General features: G+C 45.9%; 1 protein-coding gene across 3 annotated transcripts in view; it reads left to right on the forward strand.

The window, feature by feature from the left end:
- The first annotated feature begins 10418 nt into the window (after positions 1-10418).
- The window catches only part of SCHIP1 (schwannomin interacting protein 1), a 126043-nt gene continuing 122544 nt past the window's right edge, over positions 10419-13917 (forward strand). Inside the window, exons 1-2 of one of the 3 annotated variants that reach the window (XM_036850424.1) lie at positions 10419-10484; positions 11627-12313. In XM_036850424.1, the coding sequence (XP_036706319.1) occupies positions 10431-10484; positions 11627-12313 (741 nt within the window). In that variant the 5' untranslated portion in view covers positions 10419-10430. Of the gene's footprint in view, positions 10485-10933; positions 11100-11175; positions 11409-11626; positions 12314-13917 lie in introns of those variants that run through there. The other 2 variants (XM_036850423.1, XM_036850422.1) reach the window with 2 other exon arrangements.

Here is a 13917-nt window from a genome sequence, read left to right on the forward strand (position 1 = left end):
CAAGCTTTCAAATACCATCTATATGCTGAGACTCCCATGTTTACATCACCAGCCCCAGATCATTCTCCTAAGCTCCAGACCTATATATCCAAATACCTTCATGTCATCTCCACTTGTATGTCTTATACCACCTCAAACAGAAAATGTCCAAAAAGGAGTCAATATTTCCCTTCCTTCTGCTCCCCTGCCCAAACTCCTTCCTAATTGTCCAATTCAGTAGAGAGACATCACCTTTCCACTAAGTTCCCTACAATAACAACCTGGAAACCATCAGTGACATCTCTCTCTCCCTAACCACCCCCATCTATTCAGTCTCCAGGCCCTGTTGAGTCTACAATCTAAATATATCTTTCCATCTCTTTCCTGGACCACTATATTTGCTTCCTAATCAGTCTCTCTGCATCCACTCTTGTCCTGCTCTAGCCTCTCCCCACGCAATTCTCCACCATGGAGAAAGTTTCTAAAATGTCAGTCTGCTTTTACAACCTCTAAGTAGCTGGTAGGATGAAGATCTTCATGGCAACCTCTCCTCACCTTTCCACCTTCATTTTGCCACTTTCCCTGAACTCTTTTGCTCCAACCTAGTGGTTTCCTTTCAGTTACTCAATTGTGCTAAGCTTTTTTCAGCCTCAAAACCTTTGTGCAAGATGTTCCTTCTGCCTGTAAGACCCTTCCCTCCCTCTTCAGCTGACCAATCCATCTCCTGACCTTCCCCCAACACACAACACTACCTCCATGTGCCTCTCGGTGTCATATCTGTCTACTTTTTGGTACTTATTATAAATTGTAATCTAAATTGTTACATATTTTTTTCCTATGTAATGTCTTTTTCTCCCCTACAATGAAGTTCCATTTTGGGGCAAATAGTATTTGTCTCTTTCACCTCTATATCTCCCAGTGCCTGGCATGTAATAGGTGCTCAATAAACATTTGTTGAATTAACAGATCATGGAGTATGAACTTTGTAAAGACATTTAAAAGATATTATCACATAGTATTTCAGAAAGGTTGTATGAACCAATTTATAAGCCCACCAACAGTATATGAGTGTTCCTGCAATCACACCCATCCTGACACTGACTGTTGTAGTTCTAAATAATTTTTAAACATTTTTACAGGCAAAATTTTACCTCATTATGATTGAAATTGCCTTTCTTTGATTACTAGTGAAGTTGAACACTTTACACAAATTGATAGCCTCTCATATATTTTCTGTGATTTTTAAAATTCATGACATAATGCTTTTATTGAACCATTTTTGTTACAATATTTTGGAAACTTATTTAGATTAATTATCTTTCTACCTATAAAACAGTGCCACCAAACCTGCTTATCTTCATCTGAAGGTCTGGACAGATCTAGGAAATACTCCTCCATAAGGTTTATGTTTAGTCATTGATGATTTCCCCTTACCTGGGATGCTCATGTAATTTATCATGGAAACTGGGACACTTTTGAGAGTGAGGGAGGGTGCCATTAATAATTATGCCAAGACAACAGGTATAAAGCAGGACTGTCCTGTACAAGCCAAGATGTTTGGTCTCTCTAACTCATTTTCATATAGACTTAGAACTCTAAGGACGTAGGGCTCAGAACAGAGGTCCAAGTGGTGATCCAGCGATAAACTGAGGATAAACTTGCTTTTTGTTCTGGATTTTAACCCAGATGGCCCTGTACTGTGCTGTTCAGTGATTCAGTGGCTCACCCTGTGACTTCCTGTTGTCCCTGCTGCCAACTTCACTCATTTACCTCACCTACCTGACCCTTGGAGGCATCTGATAATTTCATACAACTCTCCTTTCATGATGAGGCCAGTGGCCCAAAGAGCTACAGGGACCACCTTGCCCATAAATGCAGAGCTGGTCAGAGGCAAAGCCAAGTCTCTTGGAAGAGTTCTCTCCTATCCCACCTCACCGCCTCCTTCTTCACTTTGAATGAATTCCCCCTGCTCACATTGCACTGACAATGCCAGCAGCTATTTTCTAATTTTAGAGTGCTTCCAAAGTTATGTCAAGAAGTGACCAGAATAGAGTTTTCACTTCCTAGAACATCCTGCGAGGATGTTCCTCTTTGACAAGCATAACACATCAAAGTACAAGGCACACGGTTTCTGAGCACTTCGTCCCGTATCGGGTAATGTGCACGTGCGCTTCAGTTCCCATCACTTGTAACGCTTCCCTGAGCTCATGCAGTGCGTCTACAAACTTTCCCAGCTTTTCCTAAACGTCTTTTTATGTAATTTATACCCTTCAATAAAGCTCAAAAAATAAATTCAGAGTTGCTTGCAGACTTGCATTTTCAAGAATTGTGAGGAACTTACGGAAAGTAGAACCTGATGACAGAAAACTTCTGGAAAAAGATGGAGAGTTTAGACAAGTTGAATTTGTGTCAGTGCCATCCAATCTGAGGTATGACTTGATTAGGAAAAGAACAGCAGCCTTCCTCTTCCAATCTTGTCAACAGAGAACAAATTTCCTATCAGTGGAGTTCCTAATAGAGCCTACGTGTACTGCTGTGCACTGAACAACTCCAGGGGGCATCATTTACATTGCCATCTATGCGAATGGTGCCAAGTGGTCCCTCCTGGCAAGGACCTGTGGTGCAGTTCACAATCCTCCTGGCACTGTACAGGGCACATTCTGTGCGGCCATATGCTAAGGTCCTGACTGACATCCTCTGTGTGACTTTTCTCTGATAAAGATGCTGTCCCTTTGTCACAGTTAGAGTTGCTTTCTTCACCAATGCCTACAGATTTTTCAGGGTAATCTTCATTTCAAACATGCATTCACCTAGTTTCTGTAAGTGCTGTAGTATTTGTCAAGCCAAGTGTCCTGGTTTCAGGTTTAGAAAATAGGTCATTGGAACTCTCTTTTAAGGGCTGAGTTTTGCCCACATTTTGCTATTTCATTTATATTGAGGAAAACGTAGGAAATAAATGCAATCTCATGGTTTGCTAGAGAATCAAAACATTTCAGATGTTAATTTTTTTTAAAGTTTGTTTTCATTAAAATATAGCTCTATAAATGGAAGAAAGAAAAAAAATTATTTTAGGTGTGTATAGGATCCATCTCCAAAATATCTACACATACAAATAAGTTAAGATCAACCCATTTGCTCTACAGAAATAAAGGAGAAACACCATGTATTCAACCTACCCAAGGGAGATAGACCTTGGTTTTGAACTAGTAGAGGAACGAACTTTGTATCTCCCAAGAAGGAACATGATAAAATGACGCAGAGACATTTCCAAAGGGTTTTTAAGCTGGAAGAAGCCTTTTAGTGCATTCACTTATTCATTCATTCAATTAATTCTTACTATTTGCTTAACACCCTGATCATGAAATCCAGCCCCTTCATGAGGAAACTGAGGTCACAAAGGCGGTTAGAGACAGGGCTGGAAAGAAAGCCCAGATGTTCTATATCAAGGACACTTCACCCCATAGTCCTGTTAAATATTCCCATGTAGTTACACTCAGGTGATGAAATAGGAGAGCATCTGTGTACTGCGTGTGACTTGCATGTAATTCATGTAATAAAGATAAAATACAAACCCCTCTGCCAGCCATTTCTTTATTACTCTAAATGCCACAACTTAGAGAAGGTTTAGCATTAAGGCTAATATCTTCAGAATTCGTTTGGGAATTTTGCAAATATAGTAAATCTTTTTTTTTTAAACATCTTTATTGGAGTATAATTGCTTTACAATGGTGTGTTAGTTTCTGCTTTATAACAAAGTGAATCAGCTATACATATACATATATCCCCATATCTCCTCCCTCTTGCGTCTCCCTCCCACCTTCCCTATCCCAGCCTTCTAGGTGGTCACAAAGCACCAAGCTGATCTCCCTGTGCTATGTGGCTGCTTCCCACTATCTATCTATTTTACATTTGGTAGTGTGTATATGTCCATGCCACTCTCTCACTTCGTCCCAGCTTGCCCTTCCCCCTCCCCATGTCCTCAAGTCCATTCTCTACGTCGGCGTCTTTATTCCTGTCCTGCCCCTATGTTCTTCAGAACCTTTTTTATTTTTTTTTTAGATTCCATATACATGTGTTAGCATACGGTATTTGTTTTTCTCTTTCTGACTTACTTCACTCTGTATGACAGACTCTAGATCCATCCACCACACTACAAATAACTAAATTTCATTTATTTTTATGGCTGAGTAATATTCCATTGTATATATGTGCCACATCTTCCTTATCCATTCATCTGTTGATGGACACTTAGGTTGCTTCCATGTCCTGGCTATTGTAAATAGAGCTGCACTGAACACTGTGGTACATGACTCTATTTGAACTATGGTTTTCTCAGGGTATGTGCTCAGTAGTGGGATTGCTGGGTCGTATGGTAGTTCTATTTTTAGTTCTTTAAGGAACCTCCATACTGTTCTCCATAGTGGCTGTATCAACTTACATTCCCACCAACAGAGCAAGAGGGTTCCCTTTTCTCCACACCCTCTCCAGCATTTATTGTTTCTAGATTTTTTGATGATGGCCATTCTGACTGGTGTGAGGTGATACCTCATTGTAGTTTTGATTTGCATTTCTCTAATAATTAGTGATGTTGAGCATCCTTTCATGTGTTTGTTGGCAATCTGTATATCTTCTTTGGAGAAATGTCTATTTAGGTCTTCTGCCCATTTTTGGATTGGGTTGGCTTTTTTTGATATTGAGCTGCATGAGTTGCTTGTATGTTTTGGAGATTAATCCTTTGTCAGCTGCTTCGTTTGCAAATATTTTCTCCCATTCTGAGGGTTGTCTTTTCGTCTTGTTTATGATTTCCTTTGTTGTGCAAAAGCTTTTAAGTTTCATTAGGTCTCATTTGTTTATTTTTGTTTTTATTTCCATTTCTCTAGGAGGTGGGTCAAAAAGGATCTTGCTGTGATTTACGTCATAGAGTGTTCTGCCTTCTGCCTATGTTTTCCTCTAAGAGTTTTATCGTGTCTGGCCTTACATTTAGGTCTTTAATCCATTTTGAATTTATTTTTGTGTATGGTGTTAGGGAGTGTTCTAATTTCATTCTTTTACATGTAGCTGTCCAGTTTTCCCAGCACCACTTATTGAAGAAGCTGTCTTTTCTCCAATGTATATTCTTGCCTCCTTTATCAAAGATAAGGTGACCGTATGTGCATGGGTTTATCTCTGGGCTTTCTATCCTGTTCCATTGATCTATATTTCTGTTTTTGTGCCAGTACCATACTGTCTTGATTACTGTAGCTTTGTAGTAGAGTCTGAAGTCAGGGAGCCTGATTCCTCCAGCTCCATTTTTCGTTCTCAAGATTGCTTTGGCTATTCGGGGTCTTTTGTGTTTCCATACAAATTGTGAAATTTTTTGTTCTAGTGCTGTGAAAAATGCCATTGGTAGTTTGGTAGGGATTGTATTGACTCTGTAGATTGCTTTGGGTAGTATAGTCATTTTCACAATGTTGATTCTTCCAATCCAAAAACATGGTATATCTCTCCCTCTGTTTGTATCATCTTTAATTTCTTTCATCAGTGTCTTATAGTTTTCTGCATACAGGTCTTTTGTCTCCTTAGGTAGGTTTATTCCTAGGTATTTTATTCTTTTTGTTTCAATGGTAAATGGGAGTGTTTCCATAATTTCTCTTTCAGATTTTTCATCATTAGTGTATAGGAATGCAAGAGATTTCTGTGCATTAATTTTGTATCCTGCTACTTTACCAAATTCATTGATTAGCTCTAGTAGTTTTCTGGTAGCATCTTTAGGATTCTCTATGTATAGTATCATGTCATCTGCAAACAGTGACAGCTTTACTTCTTCTTTTCAGATTTGTATTCCTTTCATTTCTTTTTCTTCTCTGATTGCTGTAGCTAAAACTTCCAAAACTATCTTGAATAACAGTGGTGAGAGTGGACAACCTTGTCTTGTTCCTGATCTTAGAGGAAATGGTTTCAATTTTTCACCATTGAGAACGATGTTGGCTGTGGCTTTGTCATATATGGCCTTTATTATGTTGAGGTAAGTTCCTTCTATGCCTACTTCTGGAGGGTTTTTATCATAAGTCGGTGTTGAATTTTGTCAAAAGCTTTTTCTGCATCTATTGTGATGATCATATGATTTTTCTCCTTCAATTTGTTAATATGGTTTATCACACTGATTGATTTGCATATATTGAAGAATCCTTGCATTCCTGGGATAAACCCCACTTGATCATGGTGTATGATCCTTTTCATGTGCTGTTGGATTCTGTTTGCTAGTATTTCGTTGAGGATTTTTGCATCTATGTTCATCAGTGATATTGGCCTGTAGTTTTCTTTCTTTGTCACATCTTTGTCTGGTTTTGGTATCAGGGTGATGGTGGCCTCGTAGAATGAGTTTGGGAGTGTTCCTCCCTCTGCTATATTTTGGAAGAGTTTGTGAAGGATAGGTGTTAGCTTTTCTCTAAATGTATGATAGAATTCACCTGTGAAGCCATCTGGTACTGGGCTTTTGTTTGTTGGCAGAGTTTTAATCACAGTCTCAATTTCAGTGCTTGTGATTGGTCTGTTTATATTTTCTATTTCTTCCAGGTTCAGTCTCAGAAGGTTGTGCTTTTCTAAGAATTTGTCCATTTCTTCCAGGTTGTCCATTTTATTGACATATAGTTGCCTCTAGTAATCTCTCATGATCCTTTGTATTTCTGAAGTGTCAGTTGTTACTTCTCCTTTTTCATTTCTAATTCTATTGGTTTGAGTTTTCTCCCTTTTTTTCTTAATGAGTCTGGCTAATGGTTTATCAATTTTGTTTATCTTCTCAAAGAACCAGCTTTTAGTTTTATTGATCTTTGCTATTGTTTCCTTCAGCAAATATAATAAATCTTTTCCCCACTTCTTCTTACTCTTTATGATTTAAATATTTCAGTCATGCCTTTTCTCAAATGTTGCCTTTACAGATTAAAATCCTATAAATAGCACTGACCCCTAAGGACGATGATCTCATCCATACCTTTAGACTATTATTCCAGTTTCCTATCCATGTCAAAATGAATACCCCAATCTCAGGGTGGCTACCTTCTTAAAGGATTTGTTTTGGGGGGAACTTAAGTCATCTAATTCATAACAATGTGAAATTCATTTTCTGAGGTGTCTATACTCTTCCTTTAGACAATGAAATCCCTCAACTTGCTGATTATTGCTGAACTTGTTGACAGTTGAGGAGGTTGACTGGAGCACCTATGAGCAGAGGGGAACAGCTGCTCTTGCCAGCTGCCTTTTCCTCTGCATAGACATAAATACTGCCCAAAGAGGCTCTGCAGGGCAGGAGACAGAGAACTCATTGAGGTTGCTGCTAGGAGACCCTGTCTGATATTTTTGCTTAGTCAGTACACCTGTATGCATCTGGACCAATGGATGCTGAGCTCTTAGCTCAATGACTAAGAGCAAGGATTCTGAAGCCCATCTACCTGGGTTCAAATCCTGGCTCTGCCACCCGGCTTTGACATTAGTTACTTAACCTTACTGTCTTCAGCTTCCTTACCTATAGATGGAGATACTATTTTTTTTTTATATATATATAGGGTTTTTGAGGATTAAATGTTACTATTAATAATTCCAGCAACAAATATCAAGTTCCTATTCCATTCCAATTACCATGAACAAGATAGAAATGGCCCCTTCCTTCATGGAATTTAGAGTACTTTTTCATACTAGGAAGCCTGACCCATTTAAGGGTTGTGAAGTCAATGGTGAAGTGTGACCACATTTTGTTTTCAGTGACTTAGGATAGAATTTTACAAAATAAGAGTTTTAGGAAACTTTAAAAATATTTTTATATGTATGTGTGGCCTGGGTCTTGATATAAAATGGATTTCTTGATTCTAGTAAAGAAGATAAGAAATTAAACAGCAACCTGGATTCAGCATATGTGATAAGTTCAGTGAGTGTCATGGTGACACAGGAAAGTCACATGATCCCCTTTGGGTGGGTATGAAGAATCAGCGAAGCCTTCCAGGAGGAAGTGGCATTGAAGCTGAGACTTAAAGGATGAGTAGAAATTAACCAAAAGAAGTTGGGGGAATAAACAAATACTTTAAAAAAAAAAAAAAAAAAAGAAGTTGGGGGAGGTTGGGCAGGAAACAGTTCCTTTAAGGGCAGTGAGGAGCCCTGGTGTGGGAGGAGGCGTGGGGGGTGGCAGTTGGTTAATGAAGCAAGGAGAGACTTGCTCAGATTTGCATTTTAGAAAGGCACTCTGGCTGCTTGCTGAGAATGGGCAGAGAGAGTAGGGAGACTGTTTAGTAATTTCAGGACACAGTGGTCTAGACTAGGGTGGGGACAGTGGGTATTGAGAGGGACAGGACCTGGTGATTGATGGGGAAAGGTGCTAGTCTGGGATGACACCCATCTGACTCACATGTCTGACACCTAATTTACAGAGGTTGCAGGGGACAAATCTAAGTCTGTAAGCCCCAAGCCCCTGACTTGAGGAACTGTTCCTGTAAACAGGAAGACAGGGCCTTTCAATCACTTTGCAAATCATCTCTCCATCCCGCTGGACATATCTGTAGACTGTTGCTGGCCTAGCAGTTGGCAGGGCTTCCTGTTCCAAAGTGGGACGGTTCTTGGCAGGAGATGGAAAGCTGGAAACAGAATGCGAACTGGGCTAGCCAGGCACCTTGCATAAAGAGAAAAGAAAAGAAAGGAAACCTGGTACTTTCCCATCTGATCCAGAATATCTGGTCAGAAAATAATTTAAAAGGGCAGATAATTCAAAGATGTTTCTATTTGGCTTTGAAATGCCATGCATTTTTGGCAGTGGATTTACCTTGCCAAATGTTTTTCTAAGGCGTCATTTTGCATTCCCTGAACACAGACCATCTGGGCAGCAAAGGGCTGAACCAGAGCCCAGGAGGGAGTCTGGGTGGCTGGCTGAGGAGGTACCGATACTTGAAAATTGGACGGAGACCACAACTCTCCCTTATCACCCCAGTTGATCAATACTTGTCTGTCTACCTCTGTCCTGCCACAGAGCAGGGAGCTTTTTCTGACCTAAGCCTTGCCAAGTCACGTGGTGACTTGAAAAGCAGCTATCTAGTTCCCAGGACGCACCCAATGCTTTCTTCCCATATCTCTGAACACTCACAGGGCCACCTCTACTCCACAGGGGGGCAGCCAGCTGACCCAGGGCTCCACAGCAACCTCAAAATCAAACCACATTTGGAGCACGGGGCAGGCTGTTTACAGATGTCACCATAAAAGATATTTTAAGTTATAATCAGTCCTGTTTTATAGAAGGGCTGTAAAGGGGCCAGACCAGAAGGCCCCCTTGCCTGTTATTCATAAGATAGCTGCTTCCAGACAAGTTAAAAGATTAGTTTATCTTCCCTGGCTCAAGCCTACCTAAGAGAGGAAAGGGACGCACTTCACAGAAATCACTTGAACAAAGGGTCTCTCCCATTTAGGACCTAGAAGAAACGTCAGGGTGGCAGCCACTCCCTACTAAAGAATTCCAAGCATTCCCCCATTCCTCCATCTGGAGGGTGCCAAGCCAGGGTGGTGGCCTGGTCCAGACTAGAATTCACTGGGAATAATCAGTAACAGGCCCAAATCTGGACGTTCAAGGAAACTGGTTTTCCCCAATCTGTAGTAAAATTAAGCGGATTTTGTTTTTCCTTCTTTTTCTTAAAAAAATTTTTTTTGGCTTTATTGAAATGTAACTGACATATAAAATTGTAAGATATTTAAAGTGTCCACTATGGTGAAAAAATATATATACATACACACACACACACACACACACACGTATATATGTTGTGGAAGGATTCCCCCCATCTAGTTACATCCATCACCACACATATTTATCATTTTTTGCCTGTGGGAGGACATTTAACTTCTAAGTGCTGTTTTTCATAACCAGAGAAGAGGGCATTTCCTACTTCCCCAGGGTTGGGTAACAGTTTCTTCACAGTAAAGTCTTAATCCTTAAAAGGTGCTCTGCGACCCATATCCGTTTTCCAAGTGTTGGTTATCTTTCCCTTCATGGAACCTTGTTCCTAAAGCTGCCAAACTAAGGCCGTCGCTGTGTTTTGAAAAATCCAGCAGAGGTTTTTTTCGACTCGGTTTCCTGAAAAATTTAAGGAAGCCAAGCCAGCGTCTGTGCCAGGAGCTTGTGACCTGACACCCACCTCTTCCCCTCCTTTAATGTCCCCTTGATTGGAGGTGGCCAAAGGGGACTTTGGAGGCTCGCCCAAACCTTTAGCTCAGATTCCCCACCTCCATGCCAGACAGCAATCGCATCTCACACTCCTCCATTCCTCATACACACACACCTCTCATAGGTCATCCTCGGCGCGCAGCCGGGAGGGGAAAGAAAACGTGAGCTAACGCAACAGGTTCCACCCACAGCCTGAACTTAACAAGGGGAGACGGCCAGGCGACTGGAGCTGGGCGGTGGAGGGAGAGGAAGCGGCGAGGAGGAAGGTGGAAGGGAAATGATGGTGCATGACCACCGAGCACACGTCACTCGGACTCCCACATGGGCTTGTGTATGTGCGCATGTAGCGGGAGGGAGGTCCTGCAAGGGGTCACTTGGGGACTTCCGCGCGGGTTTGGGAGGCACCGGGCCTGCGCTTTGGGATGCGCGGGGGTTTAGGCTGGGTAATGAGCCCCGCAGAGAGGGCTTGAGGCTCTCCCAGGAAATATGAGTGTGTCTGGGGGTTAAAATTCACCACCCTCCCCAGGGCGCCGCCCCTACTAAGTGGTCCTGTCTGCGCCCCTAAAGCCCCGAGTCCCCTTCCCTCGGGCCTTTTCCCGGCCCCTCCAACGCGATCCCCGCCCGGCCTCCCGCCCCAGCCTGCTTCCGAGAAAGCCGGGAGAGCGGACTGCGCCGCGCCCGGCAGCCTCTGGGCATGCTCGGTGGCGGGACCGGCTCCGTGCCGGCAGGGCGCGTCCTCCCTCCCCCAGGGCGGCGGCGGCGGCGCCTGCAGCTACGGCCGCCGCGCCCCGGCCCCGCACACCTTTGGGGGCCGCGGGGGCCACCCTGCCCGGCGGGAGCCGAGAGCGGCCCCCACCCCGAGCCTTCCGGCGAGCCGAGGAGGGGCCGGCCGGGGAGGCGCGGAGGCGGGAGTGAGACCTCCGAGCTGCCTGCGGTTCCTTAGAAAGTAAAGCTCGGCTCGCCAGCGGAGCCGGGCTCCCGGCCGCCGGCGGGGGCGGGGCGGGGCCGGGTAGGGGGTGGTCTCGGCGCCCTGCGCGAGGTGCGAATTTAGTAGCCGCCCACCCTCTTCTCGGTCCCCGCCCCCAGGGAGTTATAATTCTCTGGGAAAGTGTCTGGTTCTCGGAGAATCCCTGGGGCGGGGTGCGGGGGCGCGCCCGGCGCAAAATGGTTAAAACAAAGTCCATGTGCGCCCCGGGGTGCCTCTTATGGAAAGTCTACGTGCCGGTAGCTGGGCACCCCCTTTGCTGATTTGAGGGTTAGTTACCCGGAGGAAGTCTGCCTGTCGCAGGGGAGGGGATGGGATGAGGAAAGCCTCAGGCTGGTGCCGGCTCCCCCCCCCGCAGGCCTCTTTGGGGGGCGCACCTCCAGCCAGGCGGGCGCGGGGCCCTGGGCCGGGGCGTTCGCGGCGGGCGGCGGGCGGCGGCCGGAGCAGGCTCGGCCCGGCGGCTCACTCTTTCTGCCTCCTCCCCCCAGGATTACCGAGAGGATGGGATGGATCTAGGCAGTGACGCCGGCAGCAGCAGCAGCAGTAGCCGCGCCAGTTCGCAGTCCAACTCCACCAAAGTGACCCCTTGCTCCGAGTGCAAATCCTCGTCGTCGCCGGGGGGCAGCCTGGACTTGGTGTCTGCCCTGGAGGACTATGAGGAGCCCTTCCCGGTCTACCAGAAGAAGGTGATTGATGAGTGGGCGCCGGAGGAGGACGGGGAGAAGGAAGAGGAGGAGGAGCGCGGCGAGCGAGGGTACCGGGATGACCGCTGTCCTGCCCAGGAGCGGGGGGACGTGAGCGCCAGGACCCGCAGCGGCGGCGGCAGGGGCGCCACCACCGCCATGCCGCCCCCCGTGCCCAACGGCAACCTCCACGCGCACGACCCCCAGGACCTCAGGCACAATGGCAACGTGGTGGTGGCCAGCCGGCTCAGCGGCTCCCGGGGCCCCCGCCGGGCGGTCCAGAAGCCTCAGCCGGCGGGGGGCCGGCGCGGTGGCCGGGGCCCGGCGGCCGGGGGCCTCTGTCTTCAGCCCACGGACAGCGGGATGTGCGTCCCGGAGGAGCCCCCGGTGCCCCCTATGGACTGGGAGGCTCTGGAGAAGCATCTGGCTGGGCTGCAGTTCCGGGAGCAGGAGGTGCGGAACCAGGGCCAGGCGAGGACCAACTCCACCTCGGTAAGTTGCCCGGGGTGCGTGCCCACGCGCGCACACACGTACACACCCCGCGCACAGCCCGCACGCGCCCTACCCGCGCTCCCGCCCGGCGGCGGCCCCATTCATCCTGCCCCGAGGGTGGGTGCCGGGCAGGAGAGCCTGACTTATGCTCTCCTGGGGTACCGTTGCTCAGTCTCTGAGCTGTCTGGGTTTGCAGGATGGGCGGGGAGGAGGGAGGGGCAGCCAGAGGGCAGCGGAAAGTCGGGTTAGTGGAACCAGCGACTCATTTTAATGGAATTACTTATGGAGACGAGGTTGTGAGTCACTTGACTGAAAATAAATCCGGGGAGATTTTGGCACCGAAGTCGGTGGCCTGTGTGTGGGTGATATCTTAGGTCGTAATAGTTGTGGCTTTGTCAGCCGTGGTGGGTGTCCCTTCGTTGCCACTAATGTCTCATCCCTATACAGGCTGTCCCTACGCACAAGCACGCATTCGCCTGCCCACACCTCCGGTGAGGCAGCAGGGATTGTTCCCTCTTGGCGTTTGAGCGGATGCTCCTGAATTGTAATGGGTTGACCGCCCTCCTCTGAGATTTTTTCCTTTCTGAAACCCGATCTATTGTTGACCTGAGGGAACGGGTGAATTGACCTGCTAGGATGAGGGAGTGGTTCTTTCCTCTGTGGGCTGACTCACCCCCTCTCCGCTGAATCCCGCCTAGTTTTGATAAGCAGTTCCTTACCGGAGGCTTGCGCCTCAGTTCAGGAAACCCAGAGAGGGAACGGTGCTGGAGTGGAAAAGAGAGAGGGAGGGAAGGAGGGATACATCTATAATAAGAAGCTCTGGCAGGTTCACACTTGTCTCAACATCTTTTTTGCCCCTGAGAGGAGAGCAGATAAATGACTTAAAAGAAAAGCGTCATGAATGTAGCTCCCCTATTTATCACTGTCTTGAGATAAAGCAACAGTTGTAATTTGAAATCATTAATGAACAGATCCTAAATGGGGCTGAAGGGCATACAGTTTAAATGAGCTGCTTTCTGTGTGTGGCAGTGTGGGAGAATGCCTGCTTGCAGGTGTAATTTTTCGGCTCCAGGGCCCTGGGGCTACTGGAAATTGGGTGCATGCACTTCTGACTTCAGGGGTAAGGACAGTTGATTGGCACGGTTTCTATCAGAGGGAGCCCTTGGCTGACAGGGCCCACTGGTTAGTGTCCCTTGAGAAACTACCTATTAAATTAACACACTCATTTTAATACCAGCTGTTTACCGTGGCCACTCGCAGACACGGAATCTTTCCATTACAGGTAGTACTCTGTCTTGTACCTTGCAATTCACAACATGCTTTTCCCACCTAGTGCTGAGAAAAATACCTAATTAAGCTCCCTGGACTTAAACAATGACTTGAAGATACATAAGATTCCTTTACTATGGCCAGACATTTTTACATTCCAGGAAAATGTAATAATTGGGTATACATGCAAAGTTAGGGTTTGATGATGACAATGAGTTCCATTATTCAAAAAGTTCTTGAGCGCCCATGTGCTCTGTGCTAAATTCAAGGTGTGATTCTCAGCGCTGCGGTTACACATCTGACCACGTGGGCCTGGAATTACGGTGAGCGAGGTA

The sequence above is a fragment of the Balaenoptera musculus genome, chromosome 4 (genome assembly GCF_009873245.2).
Source record: "Balaenoptera musculus isolate JJ_BM4_2016_0621 chromosome 4, mBalMus1.pri.v3, whole genome shotgun sequence".
Taxonomy (NCBI): Eukaryota; Metazoa; Chordata; class Mammalia; order Artiodactyla; family Balaenopteridae; genus Balaenoptera; species Balaenoptera musculus.